The sequence below is a fragment of the Phyllostomus hastatus genome, unplaced genomic scaffold (assembly GCF_019186645.2).
Source record: "Phyllostomus hastatus isolate PE091 unplaced genomic scaffold, TTU_PhHast_1.1 phas_contig_196, whole genome shotgun sequence".
In the NCBI taxonomy this organism is placed as follows: Eukaryota; Metazoa; Chordata; class Mammalia; order Chiroptera; family Phyllostomidae; genus Phyllostomus; species Phyllostomus hastatus.
Genome location: NW_025333709.1, coordinates 39,745,237 through 39,766,853, shown reverse-complemented (window position 1 = coordinate 39,766,853; position 21,617 = coordinate 39,745,237). Strand labels below are relative to the sequence as shown.

Genomic DNA, 21,617 nt, shown 5'->3' with positions numbered 1-21,617 from the left:
TGTTGGTAGCTTGCAATTCATATTAAGGGAGTATTTATATTACATATGAAATAAGAAAATGTTTTAAACATATCTGCAGCAGGAAAAGCCACTTGTTAAATGTCTACCAGCACATTACTGAGTATGTGATACTTTCACACATCCTTCACTCTGAAGTGGGTAACCTTGTTGCATGGTATGCCAGGTAGGATTCTGTATTTGAAGATGAAATATCACAACCTTGTAATGCTGGGTGAGGCTCTGTGAGCAGGAAAAGCAAACAATATCAATATTAGTTATATACACCTGAAAAGCTGCACCCACTGACCTTCCCCTGATGGAAAGGGCCAAATAGAATTGACTTGCTACCATGCAAATAGGGCCATATTGGACACCCAGTATTGCGGTGTTATATATTAGGAGAGGCAACATGATCTAAGTGGTGTTTACACTATTGATTTACATGTCAAGGTCAAAAAAATTGCAGAGCTTATGATAATATTTCAGATCTAAGACATCTAACATTGTCTATAAAAATTCTGGTTGTCTTTTTTTGTCTTTCTTTGTTCACCTCAACCACCTAGATTTCTTTTTAAGATTTTATTTATTTATTTTATTTTTAAAGAGGGGAAGGGAGGGAGAAAGGAAGAAACATCTAAGTGTGTGGTGGCCTCTCACATGCAACCCAGGCATGTGAGAGCCCTGACTGGGAATTGAACTGGCAGCCCTTTGGTTCACATGCCTGCATTCATTCCACTGAGCCACACCAGCCAGAGTACAGATTTTTTTAAACATATACATTTAACTTTATTTGTCATTATCTTTAAAGCTTGATTTTATAAAACACAGAAAGTCATAAGAATTCTGCATCACCAAAATTTAAAGAGTAGAAAGAGACATCAATAGCGTAGTAAGTGTGAATTATATACATTAAGTCAAATAATTGAAGATTTTTTCAATATGGAAACTATACAAATGAAATAAATGACAAAAACTAATAATAATATTTTGTTATTATGAATTATCAGTTACTTTACAAAATAACATGAATACATTGTTATTGTGAATTATTGTAATAAAATGATTATGAATATTCAGACCTTTTTGCTGTTTCATACTTACCTATATTCTGAGTCAAGCTACTCAACAAAAATGTCTAATTACAAAGGCATTTAGCTTTATAGCAAAAGTTTTCCCATCTAGTTACGACCTTCAAAGAAAATGACATGACAGTGATGATGTCATCTGTAGGTTGGTCCCTTTTGAACAGTATGCCAAAAATTATGTCAACTCTATGGAAAGTCAAACAGGTACCAATAAGGGAATGATTATACACAGTTAGTTCAGTAAAGTATACTGTTTTCCCCATTTAAAATTAATAAATGAAATACAAAACAAACTACAGTTGATTTTCAGTGTAGCTGTGATCTGTCTGATCACTGAGGGAATTTCATCGTTGACAGCTTTCTGAGACTTTTCTCTGGGTATTCTGTCATCTCTGGCAGTCTTGTCACACTCAACATCACACTGCCATCTTTCGAAGACCTCGCTTTCAATATTCGAGATGACTACCACCAGTTTCTGAACTGAACACTTGTATAACCAATCTTTTAGTTGTTCCACCACATTATTTAGATATTTCATGAGCTCTGGATCAGTAGTTATAAGCAAGGTGGGTCCATATTTCTGCACTCTAATAAAAAGGTTTCAGAGGGATAAATGCCACACTGATATGAAAGGCTGTGGATGCCAAATGAGAAGAACTTGCCAGTGATTTAGGTGCTCCAGTGCAGGGTGATGTCCTGTTTCCAGGGAGACTTGCCACACCATGGCCAGGCCACGGCCAGCCTGTGGCACAGTGCAGTGACCACAGGGCTCCAATGGGCACTGCAGCAGCTCCTGCCAATCCTCAACCACCTAGATGAATAGATATAGTAGTTATAATGAAGCCAATTGTTATTATGACTTATTTAGTTATACATTATAAATTTTATAGTAAAATGAACAGTTTAACTTGTGCTTTGATAAATTTCTAGTGTTTTGTAAATCACCAGAGTACTATTGCCATTTATTTCTCCCCCAAAACTATAAAGGAAATAAAAGTTAAAAATGAAAAAAAAATAAATTTCAATACATCTAACAATAAATCCAAAGCTATAGATTTAAATCTATCTTTAACATAAATGTTAAAGATGGATTTAGAATTAAATTTCATGACCTAATTATCTGGGCCAAGGTGTCCTTATTAGCAATGGGGAGTCTTATTAACTTATACATAATAAGACTCCCCATTGCTAATAAATTAATAAATAAAAAACCTTAAATTAATATATGAGTGGAAATGACTTTTTTCTTTTACTACTTATTCATTTAATATCACCAGTTAGAATAACGTTTTCTCAAAATTTATTTTTAATTGTTTTTTAGTTTTTGATTATTTCTTATGTCTCTTGTCTTATTTTATTTCTCAATACACATGACCTTTAAATGAATTAAATATATTAACCATATGTTACAGTTTTTGTAACATGTTCTACTAGAGTTTGCCTTTTAGTTTTTTCCTTGTTTTTGAGTTTTTAACTAAGGTGGTAGGTGACTCTCAGGTGCAGACAATCTGTGACTTACAATGGTGTGACTTACCATTTTTCAATTTTACAATAGTCAAAAACAATACACATAACAAATTGCATGAAATATTCAACACTTTGGTATAACATGGGCTTTGTGTTAGATGATTTTGCTCAACTGTAGGCTAATGTAAGTGTCATACACAAGTTTAAGGTATGCTAGGGTAAGCAATGATATTCCGTGGGTTAAGTATATCAAATGCATTTTCAACTTAAGATATTTTCAGTTTGTAATGGGTTTATTGGGACATAACGCCAACATAAGTGAAGGAACATTGTATTTTGCTCATAGTTATTCAATATCTATTTAACCATTTATTTTAGAGTCCTCGAGAGATTTTTATTTTTCTGTTGGAACTTAACTATCGGTGCTTCTCTGGAACCCTTATTTTGTGACTTTCCCAAGTTGTTATAAACTATCCCCAGCCTTAGGTTTTGACCAAGTGCTCACATACACACTTATATTATCAGCCCAAATATCTCCTGTGCTCTAGCCAGATTTCCATATATCCTCATATGAGTGTTTCCCACTCACCTCAAGTAAAAAAAAGCCTCCAAAATTAACTCATTTATATGCCTGCCCAAAACTAACAGCAACAACCATCCAGTGTGAGGCCTGGACTTGTTTTGTCTCATACACTTTATTTCACCTTCCATCACCCCCTTGTCGTAAGTATGACCTGAATCTGCTACTTCACCCTCTTTCCATCTGTCACTGACCTTGTTCAAATGGCATTCCCTCTATCCTAGAAAGACTGGTTTCTTTCCAGTTATTCAAATTATCTTTCTAAATTTCCTGTTCTAATCATTTTATTTGTATTCTTTGTCAGATCAAATCTAAAATCTTTATGGAAAAATGTAGTTAATTTTCAATGCTAAGAAAATATACACAAATATTTTAAGAAATATATTCAATATTATTGGTTTGGGGTGTTAAACATTTAATTTTTAATAATTTAATAAAATATGTACTATTATATTCAAGAACTTGAACAAATCTTTTCTGGAGTTACATATTTTAATAGCATCAGCAACATTACAAATGTCTTTGATAAAACAGTCTTAAAATTAGACTGATATTCGTGCATGTAGTTACATTTAAAATCAATGATGTTTGTAATGCCTCTGCTACTAGACAATTGCTCCAAATTCCTGACAGAAATCAGTAGATGATAGTAAATAGCCAGAACTAGACATTATTAAATGACACATGAGATTGTTGTATGCATTTAGCCTTTGATTTATCCAGCATTTACCATCCAAAAGTCTCTTTAGAAATAAAATTGCAGTTCTATTACTTTCAAATTGTGGTTCTGCCCATAATTTTTCATTAAAAAGACATTAACTTTTCAGAGAAATCACAAGAACATTTAATGTCTATTTGATTCCAGTATTCAATGATAAATAAAGCATACTGTTTATTTTATGACTTAATTTTCCAAATCACCCTTCATCAAGATCTTAGGTAAAAATGATTACCATTTATTTTCTTCATAATAATTGAAGAAAGCCTATCTTTTTATATTGGGATAGTATATTTCTTTATGTAGTTTTATTTCACAGCAAAGGGAAATAACTGGGGATTTTAGAGACAGTGAAACTGGTTGTTATTGCAAGAGTAAGAAAAAGAAAGGATGAAAGTTGGATGGGGTAAAGGGATTTCTCTACTAAATATGTGGTGTTGGGACTGGTTCTGATTTGCTTTACACAGGTTATTAAAGCAGTAGAGGAAGGCTACCGTCTGCCGAGCCCCATGGACTGTCCTGCTGCCCTCTACCAATTAATGCTGGATTGCTGGCAGAAAGACCGAAACAGCAGGCCCAAGTTTGATGAAATCGTCAACATGCTGGACAAGCTTATACGTAACCCAAGTAGCTTGAAGACGCTGGTTAATTCATCGAGCAGGTAGAGTCCAGACCTTAGAAATTTTCCTGAATTTAGCTAATTGAGATTGATGCCACCAATATTAAATCAAATCACGTTAATCTCTAAATCTATGACACATTTATTTGAATATGATTTTTTGCATACTCTCTTATAATGAATGAAATAGGAATGATTAAATTATACTTAAAAACACCTACATTAAATCTAATAGTGTAACATGCCAATTCAGAAAAATATTAACTATAGCCAAGCTCAGGCAGTGTTTAGAGAAAAGGCTCAAATACATGTATTTTCATGTGTTTTGGATCCAAAACAGGTGTGGGTAGGGAAAACTAATATTATTAAAGCCATAAGGAAAAACCCACTAACTACTGACATATTTTAAATTAGATGTATTATCAATTATTATTTTTAATTTTTTTAGAATAGATTTTAGAGTCTGCCATTTTTATAAATATTGACAACTATTTTAGGAACACTTTACTGATCAAATATGAGTTATTTTGTGGGGAATATTTATGTGAGCAAATAAGCATATTTATTATGAATGCATTTAAATAATGTTGCATATTTGTAAATACTTTATTCATTTAACCTGAAAAATTATAGAGTTATTCTCTCAAAAGATAAATAAGTTTGATTCTGTACTATAAAATTTTCCAGATTGTTATTTCATCACATTTGAGGTCATTATTCATTGTTACATGAAAAAAATCTGTCATACCAGTTACCAAGCTGGCCACCTATTAGCATGAACTAAATGAGGAACATTTTGTTGATAAAATTATGTAAGTTCTATGATTCTGATATGGCATTTGTTTACTAGGCAAAAATTTATTTTTAAGTACAAATGAGGAATGAATCTTCGAACTCCATCAGGGATCATTAACTTTCTGTGGTGGCAACTGGAAAATGTATCTTCTTAGCAATTATTCCTTATGTTGTTCCTGAAATATCTGCTTTTATATTGTTTATTGTCATGTAAAATATTAAGCATTTCTCTCATCTATTTTTTGAATTATGTTGACACAAATAGACATAAATAATATAAATAAAAATACATTCATATGTGTTCTATATCATGTTAATTTATATCAGTATCATCATTACAACTTGTGAGCAATTTTTAAATATACAAAGCATTTTCATATTTTCTTGATGAAATCTATAGAATCAGCCTGCTAGGTTTCATTTAAACTAATTTGGCTTAAGACTGTACCACTTACTACCCATCTTTGTTCAGCCTTTTACAAAACCTGATTCTAGAAGGTGTCAATTCCTGATTCACTCCCTTTCTGTATATGCCTACCCTTGACACAAGACTTGATGATTTTATTAAACATGCAAATTATGTTTTAGTGTCTGTCAATACCTTGACATTTTCTAATTTCATGGTTTTGGTCTTTAAAATACCTTGGAATCTTCTTGTCGTAGTCATATTCTATACTTTCCTATTAACAAAAATTGTAACTATTCTACAATCTCAACTTTAAGATCCTACTCTCCAACTGTTTCCTCCTACAATACTTAAAGGCTGCAAATCATTATAAGATATCCATTTACTCATGCAACAAATATTCATGCATCTATTCTGTGTCATGTTGAGGGCTAGGTGCTGAGTATACAGATTGAGCAATAAACTATTGTGGGAAAGAGGGGTTAAACAAAATAAAATATTGAAAAACAACTTTGGTTTTGGAGTGGAGAGTGGCAGTACAATTTTGGAGGATAACTGGGGGGCTAGAGTAGTTGTGTCGATAAGCATGATGATGTCTTAAGCTCAGGTGGTAGCAAACAAGATAGAAAGAAGCATGCAGATGTGTGATATGTGGCAGGTAGAATGGTAGTATTTCAAAATATTTTCCTCCATGTTTGTATGTATCTATATGCACAGTATGCACAATGATAGATTGTGAAGGAAATGAAGAAAAGGAGGGAGGAAACTTGTATTGTATACTCTAATGGGAGCACTTCAGGAAGAATTGGATGTAAAAAAGATGGGCACGGTTTTGGAAAAATTGGAGTGATATTCCTATGATAGAGATGGAGGAATGATGTAGGCATATGAATATAGGAGAGGCTTTGATGCAAGATAAAAATTGGGTAATTATAGTTGCTATTTGAAGCAAAGAATTGGGAAAACGTCTAAGCAGAATGCAGTTATGATCTGAGAAGAAAAGATATGGGGCCCAGTCCTAGTTCCCTTCAAACTATAAGTTAGGAAAAGAAGGAATAACAGACAAAGGAGATTAAGGGAAAACCACAAATATTCAATGCTGTGGTAGCCAAGAAATGGAGAATAGTGATCCAGAAAGGTAGAAGGGTTGAGCTAAGGTAGGATTTTGAGAGGGAGATGATTGTAGTGGTGGTTGTTGGGTGTTTCAGAGAGGTCAGTCATCTTTCTGAGTGGAACGTGATCACAGGTTTTGGCAAAATAGATGCCATTGCTGTATCAACCAGAGCAAATTTTATAGAATTTGTTTAGAAGGAACTATGCAAGTGTAGTTTGAAGTATAAATGGGATGTAGAAAGTGCAGAGAAGATGGGTAAAAGAAAGGTAGCCTATTCTTCTGGTTAAAATTTACTTAAATAAACACCCAGTGATGGGCATTTAAATTGTTTTTAATGTTTACTCTCAGTAGCCACACAAAAAAAATTCTGCATGTATTTTTTGCCATTTTCCCCAATTATTTCCTTAAGATACATTTCCAAAAATGATTATCATTATCATCACAACATTATATTTAGCTAAAGCATTTGAATTTAATATAGTTCAAAACATCTCATGGCTTGTTTGGTCTTTTTCAGTTTTTGTATTATTTGGGGTTACATTTTATTTTCCATTTTTTACTGCTCCTAGGTGAATTAACAAGCACCCTTATATGAGAGAATGAGATAAATAATAGAATTCCTAGGAAATTAATTAAATGAGCACAAGTTTCTCTAGGAAAGTCTAGAAGCAATTGACTTTGCATAAATTATCCTACATATCTATATTTGGTAGCAGTGTTCATATTATTTTTACAAACAAAACAGAAGTAGGAAATACATACATCTAAATCACTACATGAAATTTTTAGCTAATGTTTTATATAAAGAAAATAAATTTCTTAAGCCATTATAATTCTTCATAAACTATGAATAGAAAAATCTGAATAGACTGGTTTCGTGTCTTGTATTTCAAAATATTTTCCTCCATGTTTGCATGTATCTATATCTATATATCTATACCTATATTTATATGTTGCCCTATCAATACTGACAATGAGCTAACATTATGATATGATTTGTAATAAGAGAGTTAAAATGTTAGTTTTAATATTTATGTTTTATGTGTTTTAGAGTATCCAATTTATTGGCAGAACATGGCCCACTGGGATCTGGGGCCTACAGATCAGTAGGTGAATGGCTAGAAGCAATCAAAATGGGCCGGTATACAGAGATTTTCATGGAAAATGGATACAGTTCAATGGACGCTGTGGCTCAGGTGACCTTGGAGTGAGTAATTTTTCTGATAATTTTTACATAATTGCTGGGGTGAGAAAATTTGTTCAGAAACCAATCTGGATGAGGTCAAAGGAAATCAATTAACTTTTGCCCAAGTGTGACAGCTTTCAAAGAAGCCTCTTCTTTTGTAGCCTGTATTGTTAACAACTGCATGGTTAATGCTACTTGTAGCCAGTGTCTTTGCTTCTTTGCTTCAAACAAACAGCATTTGAATATTTGAATAATTGAAATAACAGCTCTTTGGCAAAATACTGGTATTTTATGTTGTGGAAAAGATGTTTTTTTGACAAAGTTTTTTATATTGGTACCTGTGTCATATGAATGTAAATACAAAACGAACTGTAAGCACAATTGGTATGACTAGTCCTACATAACAACAAAACGTATTCTTAAATTTCAGCTATGCTGAATACCCAGGAAACAGCATCTTAAATAAAGCTTCCCAGGCAGGAATCTCATTTAATCTCAAAATGGTGCACCTTCTATTCCTGCAATCCAAGGGTATATTAGATCTTGCCTCTGATTTGTTGTTTGGTAAAATCTCAGTGGAACCAATTGTGCCCTTTTCTGTTTGCACGTTTAAGATAAATCAACTCTTATTAAATAAAAATCATTAGAGTTAAATATTAAACTCTTTAAGGTTGTAAGTTGTCTGTATTTTATTATTATATACTGTGTATGTGTGATTATTTTAGCCTAATATTTGTTATTTGTGAAAATTAACTGTCATTATAGTGGTCCCATCTAGATTGCATAAATATGAATAATGTTTTAACCTATGAATATAATGATAAATTACTTCAAAGCAGCTATGCATTCAAAGGTTAAAATATTGTTGTATGAATTGGAACCTGGTAGAACATTCTAAGGCAGTAAGCCATGGCCTATATTCCATTCCTTCACATAAAATGAGCACTGAGAAATTCTCTCACCATTTGTAGTGTTGTGGCATTCTTAGATTCATTGGAACTACTGCACACCCACAAAATAAGGTAACAGGGTAGTATCATTTATCACCAGTTAATGTCACATTCTCAACATTTCTCTTCCATTATACCTATAGCTAAAAGGACCAGAAATCACCACTCAGCTTGCTCTCATAATTTACTGCATCCCATTCTATGATTCCCACCGAATCATATCTCCTCGATGACACATTTGCTTGGCCCATTACTTCTTCAGACACTCAAAGAGCTCATTTGTGCTGTATTTAAAATAGGAAACAGAAAATTTTACTGATAATTTAAAACTATTTTTACATGGTTGCTATTTAATTTTTCAGTAAAAAAATGGTCATTTTAATTTATTACAGTCATTTGTCATTTTATATTAAAATGATACTGTAGGTATTTCTTCTACCCAATGTCAGATTACTTGTAAATATATAATAAAATTATTTGCATTAAACAATGTCTCTTTCTTTATTAAATCAGCACATATGCATACTTCTCCCTTCACAGAATAATTATAACCACTAGTAATGGTTTTTACACTAACTACCTGCTTTACTTTATCTCATTGGGGCCCCAAAATACTATAAATATGTTTAATAATTTACCATTATGGTTTCACATTCTTTTATTTATTATAATTCTTCTCTTTTTACTTTCTTATCCCCAGACTTTCTTCCTTTTGTATGTTTTTTTCAAGTCCTAGCAACTTCTATTTTATAATTGTTCTCCACTTCCTTTATATTCTCCAATAACTCTTGTCCACTTGGTTCAATTTCTTCTGTGTATGTACATTACTTTGGTAGCTTCTTGCTTCTTGCTATAATGCCTCCATAAGATACTTTCATCTTTGAACTTACTTACTCTCACCAGAAGTGTAAGGTGAAATGAGGAGACTTAACTGACAATCTTCCTCTTCAGAGAATATAGTCCTCCATAGGTGAATTGCTTCAGATTCCTGGGGCCCATGCAAATATATTTATTCCTAGGAACTGGACCAACAAAGGTTAACTCACTCCAGTGAAGCTGATTTCTTGGAGAGTTCAGCACCTCTAAATACATGTCCTCTAGTTATTGTATTTTTACCACATTTTTCCTATTTGGTAAGAATATATTAATCAAATATTATGTTAAGTAGCACAAAATAGTGAGTAATTAGTTACATTTTGGTAGAAATATAAAGTATAAGAAAAAGGTTTTCTGTGGATTTCACTTGCCCTTCACCAAAAATAAATAATAACATCAGTCATTATTAAGGACTTATGTCAAAGGAACTGGGACAGCAGCTTAAGAAAATAACCTTTTCAAACACTTGGGCCTGGCTGGTGTGGCTCAGTGGGCTAAGTGCCAGACTGCGAAACAAAAGGTCATAGGTTTGATTCAGTCAGGTCACATGCCTAGGTTGTGGACTAGGTCCCCAGTAGGGGGCATGCAAGAGGCAACCACACACTGATGTTTTTTCTACCTCTCTTTCTCCGTCCCTTCCCTTTTCTCTAAAAATAAATAAATAAAAATATTTTAAAAATTAAAACATTTTATAATGATTTTTGACACATGCCCTTTACCTATATAAATATTTATTTTATGGAGTATGTATAGTTTATAATAAAATAAAATATTATCACTAGTGTCACTGCCAAAAAAAACTGCAAACTGGAAGAACACATTCATACTTATAATAAATGTTTAGGGAAAATGTTGAAATCATTAATATAAAGCAAAAGGTCAAATTGCCATATGTATAATTCACGCCATCAAATTTGTCCTCATAGCAGGTTTATAAAAGGAAGAGTAAAAAATTAGTTTTTTGGAACCACTTCTTTCACTTAAAATTCTTTCATAAAGGTTTAATTTTATTTTTTTATGATGTTTTTTCTTTGCCAGCACATGCTTTTATGGCTTAGTGTGAAGGGGGGAAGGGGAAGCAAAACTTTGAGATCTTAGAATCAAAACATGTTCAACAAAAGAAGCTTTCAACCTTAGACACTTCTGACTGCTGTTCTCTGCCGAAAGCTTGATATTCAGTGTACAATACTCATACCACAGTAATTGTTATGGCAGTAATGACGCCATAGTGTGGCGCTGTAGTGTGATGTGTAAATGCAGTTAAGTATTGTAGATGGGGTGGGGGGAGGGATGTGAGCTTGAGATGAGTTGCAAATTGAATCTAAAGATTTGAAATTAGGACAGTGTTACGTTGCTTTTTAAACTTCTTGTCTAACCTGTATTGTCAGCTTTGATTATTCAGAAAATGAGTACAGTCCAATGGATCTAAATATTGTACCAATTGTGTGTAAGCTGAAGATGTGCCCGTTAATACCACCTATTAAAATGGGATCATAAACTACTAAAATGAGTATCTCCTAAACCCTGAACTAAAATTTTTGCACACTAACTTAAAATAGATTTCTTAGCTTTTTAATACAATCATTATGCTAATTTTATACAGGTAGAGTACACATAAGAGTTCTCACAACCTTAAATATTCTACATAAATAATCTGAAACTTCTAGTCTAACCCTCACAATGTCTCATTTGTGGAAAACCGTGACCAGGCCATAGTCAACTCTCTCTTGCCAAATGCAAATGCATCTGTCTTCTGCAGTAGCTGGTTATTATGACTATTCTAAATGAACCAAAAATGCCATTCAAATGAATAACCAAATTCTGAAAAGAAAAAGGATAAACACTGAAATTTAGTGCATAGTCATTAATCTATCTTCTCCCTCCTCCTATCCAGCCATTGTTGGTGGGTTTAAGTACCAGAGAAATGGCTAAAAGGTGTGTAAAGCAGAAGGAAGAAGAATGAGTACGGGAATGACTCATCCACAGTGGATAAGTTAAATCCATCAACTAGAAACTCTTATTATTCTGTATTTTTCATTCTTCTATCTTAATATCATAACATTAGTGATTTTCATTGTTTAATTTATGGAATAATATTTGATGAAACGTGATGCTCGTTCATTATATTTAAAGCTGTCAGCATGCTTCATTGACAAAACACAAACTATTTTTATGTAGAAATGCTATTTTTGTTTATGTTTAAATTTATAAGTTTATACTGAAATTGTTTTCATCATTAGAATTGGTTTTGGGTACTACTTAAGACTCCACAGATTGTGATAAAAATAAGCATAAAATTTATAAAGGTGACAAAGGTAAAACTTTTCCCAGTTATAAAATATTCTTACAGAAAATTGAAATGAGTAAACTAGTACATAATGACATTTTTGTTCTAAGTAGTTTTCAAAATTATTAGAAATTAAGCAGCAACTTTATCAAAAATGTAAACTACTTTAACTTTTATCGAATTTCTTTTACCTTATTACTGATAAATTGATCATTTAATGTGTAGTTTGAAGAGTAAAATGGGAATTGTTAGAAATTACAAAAGTGTGAAGCAAAACTACTTAAAAGAAAATAATACATTTAACAATATAGAAATAAAGCTATTTAACCTTTACTAGAAACATTTTTCTAACTCTGCTTTAATTCTCATTTGCAATATCATTAAAAATATCATCACAAATATAATTACAAAGCATTGAACCAAAGTCTTTCTTATGTTGTTATTTCTCAGAGAATAAAGTTATATTTAAAATAATATCACAATAAATTAAACAGCAGAAATAAAATAAGTTAAACCAATTATTTGATATCAGTTAGACAAAACAACCAAGAGTTGGAGTGTGGAAAACACACACATGTACAGACATGCTTACATACATCTACACATTCCAAAATGAAGGTTTTGATATTGTATATGCAAAGTCCATGCTTTTTCAGTAGGTAAACCTATATATTCTTTTTTCAGGTCTTTCAGAACAAACTATAATGATTATTTTTTAAAAAGCTCTTTCTTAATAATTGGACCACTCATTTGAATTATGTATTTTATATATATATATTATGTCAGTATTTTTGAACCTGGGTCTATAAATCCTATGATAAAACATGTTTTAGAATTTCATTTCAAATATTAGTTATTTAAATTTTCCAGTAGAGTTTATTTTAGGTTAAGAAATGTTAGTTCCCAGTCAGGGCACATGACTGGGTTGCAGGCCACGGCCCCCAGCAACCCCACATCGATGTTTCTCTCTCTCTCTCTCTCTTTCTCCTTCCCTTCCCTCTCTAAAAATAAATAAATAAAATCTTTTTAAAAAAAGAAGTGTTAGTTCCTTTTTTCCTAACTTAGTTTCAAAGTAGGCTAGTGAGCACCCATGAATAGCTCCATCTACAAAAATCTTCATGTTTCCTAAGTTTCATGTGAAAACACAAGAATTTATTTAGCTCATACCTGAAGTATTCATGAAGTATAGATGTTTTTACTGAAGCCTCAGATAAAGAAGTATGTGTTCAGTTTCCTTAATTAACTATCTTCTTTCTTTTATAATTTTACATTTGATATTAAATCTACACAGTTCTCATCGTACAGATGGATAAATAATTGCATGCAACTTGCAGTACTTTGCTCAAAATCATATCTCAGAGTAATGATAAATAAAAGGAGTACAAACTTTGGTGTCAGGTTCCTACTTTTAGTCCTACTGCTACACACTGGCTGTGTTGTCTACCTAGCCAACCAATTAAAATTTTCTAAGACTTTGTTTCTTTATTCATAAAATGAGGTTAGCAAAAATCTACATCATAGGGGTACCTATTTCTCTTATATACAGGGATAAGCTATCTTAATTGTCACCTCTTATTTTTGTACTTAGTGTAGTGATTTTCACCCAGGGGAGACTTTGCCACTCAGGGGATATAGGACAATGTCTGGAGACATTTTGTCTTGTCACAACAAAGGGTAAGAGGTGGTACAGCCATTCTGGCACTTAGTGGGGAGAGGCCAGGGATGCTGCTCAATGTTCCACAGTGTACAAGATTGCCACCCCCAACCAAGAGCTATTCAGCCTGTAATGTTAACAGGGGCAAGGCAAGACTCTGATTTAATTTAAAAGAAAAAAGATTAAATTCAATCCTCTTATTCTCTTATTTCTATGTCAGTCTGTATACTACTTATTGTATATTCTATTTCATAACTAACAATAGTGATTTTGTTTCAGAGTGAATTTTTACTGGTTTTTGTTTGCTGATGAATTTCTTCTATGCTTACCATTACTATTATTTTATATTGTACTTTGGTGTCTTGTAGCTATGATAGCTTCTAGATTCAATGTTTCATGGTCACATTCTAAGAAATATTTGTCCACCAAAATATCTATTATTTATTTTTAGATGCTTGCTCTTTGCTAAATGTCTCATAAGATGTTAAAATAATAAAAAAATAAAAAACAGAAAGAGAAAAAGAAAGCCAACACATTATTTAAAAAGCCATTATTTCTAATACGAATGAATATGGAGCCAAAGAACCCATTTATTTAAATTATATCCTCTGATAATTAAGAGACGTCATTGAGTTTCCAAAGATATTCAATTTTATACATAACAATTCAATGTCTTTGTACTTAATTTCATGAACTTCTAAGACAATCTGGAATTAATATGTTTACTATATGCCAAAACACATTATACTTTTAGCATAATGTGTTCATTAAAGTAATTATCTAAGAAATCTAACATGGCAACTTTGTCATTTAAAAATGTTGACTTGTTCGTGGTCATTTTTCCTATAAGTAATGTTATTTGGCAAACATGTATAAATCATCATTTTGCCATATACAATTTTAGGGAATAGAATTTCTGAATATCCTAGAAAATAACATTTTAAGACCATGGGCACTAGCTTTGAGCTCCTTACAATGTTGTTGAATTTGAAATCTAAACATCTGGAACGTTCTTTCGGGTAACAAGCTTATTTAAAAGAATCAGAATGGAAGTATCCCGGTTAAAACAACTTTCTGATACTGTGAAATCTTTGAAATGTTCTAAATGCCAGTGGAGCCTAGATGCTATTTGGCAAAGGAATCAAGTTCTGGTACTTTGGATTCCAAGTAAAGAATAAAGTATTTGGAAGTGTTATAAGAGCAACGTAGTGCTGACTCCCTCCTAAAGATATATGTTACATAAAATGATTGTACTGACTGAATCATTTGAAGAGTTTAGTCTTCAACTGCTTAGCTGTGATGTTTTGAAAGTATATTTTATGCTCACTATATTTAGCAAAAATAGGGTGTGTTCATATTTTAGGTCCATCTTTTCAAAACTATTCAGTGAAATTGTACCCTTTAATTTACATATTTATTGGTAGGCATGACCAAATTTGTTTTTTTGAACACTCTGTGTCACAAACATAGTGATGTCTGAACAGGGGGCAAATATATATTATGTCACTCCTCATTATAAATGGTTCTTGGATGGCAAACAAATCCTCAAGGTACAATTCTGGAGCCTGCCTTTGAAAATTGGACTGGGTATGTCTAAATTGGGACTGTCATTGAATTAGTTTTTGCAAAATGTTTTCCACTTTGCCAGCATGAAATATCAAGGTGTGCTAGAAATTGAATCGATACCTACATCCAATGTGTGCTTTCTCCATGCAGGGACTTGAGACGGCTTGGAGTGACTCTTGTCGGTCACCAGAAGAAGATCATGAACAGCCTTCAAGAAATGAAGGTGCAGCTGGTAAATGGGATGGTGCCATTGTAACTTCATTTTAATGTCACTTCATTGAATGAATGATTCTGCACTTTGTAAACAAGCCCTGAGATTTATTTTAACAAAAAAAAAGAGAAAAAAGGGAAAACTCAGTGATTTCTAAACCTTTTGAGAGCATTTCTTTCAGCCACAGAATTTGTAATCAGTGTTTTACTAAAAACTTCCTTAGCTTCCTCCCAGTGACTTCAAGTTTTTATGAAACAAGGATGACCTCCTTGGAATAATAGCATGAGGTTAAATTATATCTTATCTTACAGCAACGAAATCCTCACCACTACTTCTACAACATTTTATACATGAGACATATAACTATAAATGGCACCTTTGTAGACTGAATTAAGGCAGCACCTTTCAAGACTTCCAAGAATCTACTTGAAAGGAAAAGTTTTGTAGTCATGTGTGGGCTAACAAAAGCTACAATTTACTGAAGTTTACTTCAAGTCTTAATTATCTACATAAGTGTATTGAAGAGCAATATGGCTAGATAGTTTCTTAATAGGTACCTTATTTTGTAATTTTGAAGTGCTGTTACACAGTGTTAAGTTATAGAAACTAGTATATAAACATATTGCTTGATCAAGGATAAGTGTAATACAGGGTGTATATTTATTTTTCTGTGTTATAAAATTTAGTTGCTCTTCTAGAAACTATTAGGTAATAAATGTGTATATACTGTATAATTTGCTGTATACCCAGGAATCAATTTAAGTTGGAATTCTGCGTGTATGTGCTTGCACACATGTGCATCACCATTCTGCTTGCATTTTTAAACTTTTAATTTTAGCAACATAGAGGACTAAGTGTTCCAGAGTAGACTATGAATTACAGAAATAGGAATGCAGTAAAACAAAATTTAACAAAAGTTTGTGTCTTTTTTTCTCATGTTTCCAAAAGCTACTAAATCTCCTTACTCACTAACAGAAAATGTCTATAAGATGAAATCCCTTTTGGCTTAAAAAAAAAACTTTGTGATATCTGTTACAATGCAGTTCTTCTAGCCATTAATCTTGCACCTCTGTAAGAAATTTCACCTTTCTGAGTCCTAGAAAATACCTTGTCAAACAACAGTGACACCGAAGAGCACATTTACAGCAGGATGTAGAAGGATTTAACTGTGCAGACTTCTGTTAGTGTTGTTAAATCCAGGCACAAAAAGCACTAAGCATTACTCCTAAGTGTTAATCCTTTTTAACCACTTCTCATGTAGCTCAGCTCTAGAAATTTTGATACCAAGGCAGCAAAGAAATGATGGCAAAGGTATATATAGCCTTCAGGATTTTCTCTATGTTAAGACAACATGTTTTATTTGTTGATAATATGTATTCATTTGGAAATTTCATTTTATATTCAGTTCTATCATATTGAATTTATTTTGATGAACCAACTGAAAGTGTCATGTAATTGACCTTATTAAGGAATATAAGGTGGTTCCTATGTATACTCTACATACTTTGCTTGATGAAAACTGACATTTGTGATTCCAATTACAAGTTTATTAGAACTTGAACAAAACTGAGCTTCTTGGTAAAAGAACCTAATTTTTTGTATTATGACACTTTATGGAAATTATGGAATGACATGTGATTCAAGGACCACAACATTTAAACAAAAGAGAGCCTACTTGTGATTACCAAATTGTATACTGGAGTAGGCAGGATGAGTGAATCCATAGGAAATATTCCTGCATCCTACTAATGGCGCATCCTTCCTCTTTCCCAAGCACAGATTTTATTTAAAAGTTAACACATAAGAGACTAAACTTTTAGGAAATAACTTCTTTCTATCATGCCCACCTTTTACTCAAGCAATGAAGTAGTTTGTTGCTAAAGAACAGGGACCAAAAAAAAAAAAAAAGGGAAAAGAAAAACATTCCAAACAGTTCTCAGATGATATATTGAGTTCTGTCCACTTTTGGCTATAACTTCTTATTAGGTTTATAGTGTGCTACGGTTCCATATGAACTATGCTCCACATTCACTGGTTCAGTGAGATTCCAAAAGTAGAGAGGGGAGGATACAAGAAGTCAATAGGCTTTACCATTATTAAAGAGACATTTGTTCATTATAATAAACATAAAATTAACTAATTTCTTATGTACAAAATAATTGGAGATTGTGTTGCACTTTATTGAATTGTGTAAAAACAACCAAATATAAATGATAAAGTAACAAATGAGAAACTTCAAAGTAAGAATTTAGAGTATTACTTCAAAGAGAAACTACCATAAATTTTAGTGCTGATGGACTAGCCACAATCAGTTGCACAGTAGAAGGCAGCTTCTAAATTATTTTCCAGCTTTATATGTTCAAAGATGATTGGAAGGTCAGGCCAGATATATCTAAGTGATTAGAATTTCAAGTAACAATGTAGATCTCCTCTTTCTCACAAAAGAACATTATACATTAATTTGGATCAAATTGATTTGTTTCCTTTGCAATCTTGGTGTTCATTTTGCAAAGTTAACAGATAAATGTTAGACACATAACTTTCATCCATATCTAAATACGGTTGAGAATTTCTAAGGAATGTCAATGTGATTTTAGAAGTAATAAAGAGACTTTCAAATAATATGTACTTCCCTTAAAAAAGGAAACAATCCCTTTTTAAAATATTTGTTCACCACTGGATATATCACCAATTGGGAAGTGCCAGTCTCACTATGAATGTGAGAAGTGGAACAAGAGAAAGAGGCAGCTTTTGTGAAATGCAGTGAGGCAGTAACCCAGAGCAAGGTTTGACAAATCTTGATTCTGTGATTTCTTATCTTTTTGGTTCATTTGGTCAGCCACCCAACAACCAAAAACAAAATACAAACTCAATAATTTTAGCATAAGTGGTAGATTCGTCAAATGATACATAATGTTTTTGTAACTATCAGTAGCAATATCTTTAGGGTATGAGTCTTTCTCAATATTACTTTGAAAAATAGGTACAATCTGGGAGTAATTTTTCAACTTACTGATATCTGTTGAAGTTACTCAATTATTGCTTTTATCACTCATAATTTCTTTCCTAATCTTGTCATTTGCTCACATGTAAAAATATCATGTTATCAGTTGTTGTTCTTGGGCATTGAAATGTATAAATTATATGTAAAAATGTAAAGATTTTCATTTTCTCATTGAAAAAAATTAACATGCATGGTCTTTTATTTCTTGTATTTAATCACCAAGTCAGTGTTCTGAGGTTGTAGGATTACTGTAAAAATTATATTCTGATATTTTATGTAAACTTAAATATGGCCAGCATTATTATATTAGTCTCAGTTGCCAAAAGTTAAGGACATCCTTAAATCAATTTGTGAAAGAGTTTAACCAGTGTGCAATGGTGAAGAAATAGTTTCATACCTCAAGTTTAAAGAAAAGTTAACAGCAGCTGGGCATATGTGTTTGCATGTATGCTATTTAATCTCTATGTGAAAGTTAAATGACTTTTAACACCATTCTTTCTCCCATTCAAAGTGGGTTCACTGAAGCACAAGCAGAGATATTTACCAGTGGAAGACATTTTTGGCTGTAATTGTTCATTGGGTAGCAAATTTTATATGAGTCAGATGTTAGAAATTTACTTAGATGTATAATGTTGCATAGTAGAATAAAATCATTTCTCATTTTGTTCTTTCTTAAAATAAGAAAAAAGCAAGCTAAGTATGGTAGTAAACTGTCTTTGCTTATGTCTTTCCAGATGTTAACCTCAAAATAAATAAAAAGTAGGTACAATAAGATGATAATGATGGTGATGATGATGATGGTGATAATGAATAAACAATAAAAAACTAGTTTTATTTGTAATTATAATAACTGGAATAAATCATCATTTTTGTAACTATGTAACACAGCTGGTTACATTGAATATTTTTGTCTATTATGATGTTAATTATATAGTAATGTATCAAAGGAGGAGTAGGTAAAGCATTCATTTCTTGTTGATTTATGAAAAAGTCTTTTGACACATACATGATTGAATGTTCTTATTCAGAATGACTACATAATTATTGCTTAGGAGAAGATGCCAATTCTTTTTTTGTAAGAGAGTCTACTTATAATAATCAGAATCAAATATCATGTTTCTCTCCTAAATGAAAAAAAATGGAAGATGACAAATATGTTTATTAAGGCTAACCTAAATCAACAGTAGAAATTTCAGTGGTCAACATATTTGCGAATCTTTAGGCTGTAATAGTTTTTAAATGAATTATTTAAAAGTATGTAAATTTCATTTATAATAGTCTGAGAATAAAACTTAGACTCACTTATTTGTTAATATGTTTACTAAGATCTCTTAGTTTCAGGCCAAATGTTTCTTATTTTATGCTAAGCTTCAGGGTATCTCAAGTCCCTGCCTCAGCATTAATTCAAAGAAGGATGAGCACTTCTGTATTTTCCCCATTTGAAATTCTCTGTGCATTTGGTTTGTGTACATGTTTTTGTAGTGTAAGATATAAAATTTTATATTTTTTCAAAAAATAAAGACCCTTTGAACACAGTTTAATCCGACTGTCATGCTTGTCCCTCCCACAGAAAACATTAAATTTACAGAGTTGGTAAAATGATTTCAGTTAGTTCTAATAAAAATGTTGGAATTTCTAATGCTAAATATTTTAAATGCAGTCAGCATCTGTTTTTCTCAAAGACATATTTATGAATCTTTATGTTCAAACCTTTTTTGCAACTAGAGTTTGATACTGAGGTTGTAGGGCATGAGCATAATTTTGTGAAACCTAACTAGAAGTTGCTTTGTCACACTGTAATGTAACATTACTTGAAAAAATACAGAAAGCAGTGGTGAGCCTCTGCTTATGGAACAGGGTGGAAGAATTGTATTCTTACCTGAAGGGGTGCCATTGTTCACAAATGATCCCAATTATTCTCTCTGTACCACATCAGTCTCCATTTGTAAAGGGCATAGCAAATAGTCTGCTGTATTCAAGAAAATGGATCATTTTTGTATTTTGTTGATTTGTGAGTATACTTTTAAAAAGTGACATCTCCTGCCTGTGAAAATAATCCATAACTCCTTTGCATATGCATATAATCATATTACAAGGGATGTTATTGATATTTTAGTAGATACTCATGTAAAGAGTCTGAATTCCCTGTCAGCAAGTAGAGTATTCTTGCCCATCCCTGGCTACAGATGTAGATATTATGTGATAACAGGGATTGTCCCCCAACCTGATAGACTCTCCTGAAAAGATAGAGGGATATGGTGATTGTGAGGAAGTTATCATTTAATAAGCATGCACTATACTGTATTAGAATTTTTCACTCTTGCCTTTGAAATATACTTTATTGTCTCCACTTTACTAAGAAACCATGACTCAAAGCTGTTAGAAAATGTCCAAAGACTGACTGTTCTTCAAAGGCAGGATGAAACACACATTTATTTCAAATCAGACCCATAAAATTTCCGCTACACTACTCTGATTCTACAGTGATGACCATACTATGTAGATAATGGAATCTTTGAGGCCATGCTTCTATTTTAATTGATGTACGATGTGAAGGTAAATGGGGAAAAATAGTTTGTACATGTTCACAGAGCAAAGTGTAAATCTTGGGTGGGACCCCAAGATTTTCCAACATATTACATTTCCAACATATTTGGTTATATTTCCAACGTATTTGGTTTTTAGAATAAGGCAGGCTTTGAGCATCAAAAATATTTTTTTGTTATTTTTGATTAGTCCACCCAATAGCAGCACATTCTAATCCAGTATATCTTTCTAGTGTATGCCATAGTTTTCTCAACCACAAGCTCAGGGAATTGCAATAATATTTATGACATTTACAGCTATGATATCTAAACTTCAGTTATGGAACATTGAAGTCCATAGGTGATTCACTACCAAATTCTAAGCAAAAGTAAAAGAAGTTGATATTTACAAAGATCCACCATAGCCATTTAAATCAAGCAAGGGTTTCATAAAGTAAATATAATTTAACTTGAATTTAGTAGGCTAAGAATAATAAGTTGGAATAAAGTTGGAAGGAATGCTGGAATATAAATATTTTTCACAGAAAAAGTTATTAGTTCTTAAATCTTTCCT

At 32.2% G+C, this 21,617-nt stretch overlaps 1 protein-coding gene across 11 annotated transcripts in view; it reads left to right on the top strand.

Moving 5' to 3' along the window:
* Positions 1–19,963, top strand: part of EPHA5 (EPH receptor A5) — a 313,122-nt gene extending 293,159 nt beyond the window's left edge. For 9 of the 11 annotated variants that reach the window (XM_045834335.1, XM_045834338.1, XM_045834333.1 and 6 more), the window contains 3 exons: positions 4,318–4,511; positions 7,836–7,991; positions 15,454–19,963. In XM_045834335.1, coding sequence (XP_045690291.1) covers positions 4,318–4,511; positions 7,836–7,991; positions 15,454–15,559 — 456 coding nt within the window. In that variant the 3' untranslated portion in view covers positions 15,560–19,963. Of the gene's footprint in view, positions 1–4,317; positions 4,512–7,835; positions 9,261–15,453 lie in introns of those variants that run through there. The other 2 variants (XM_045834334.1, XM_045834342.1) reach the window with 2 other exon arrangements.
* Positions 19,964–21,617: the final 1,654 nt, after the last annotated feature.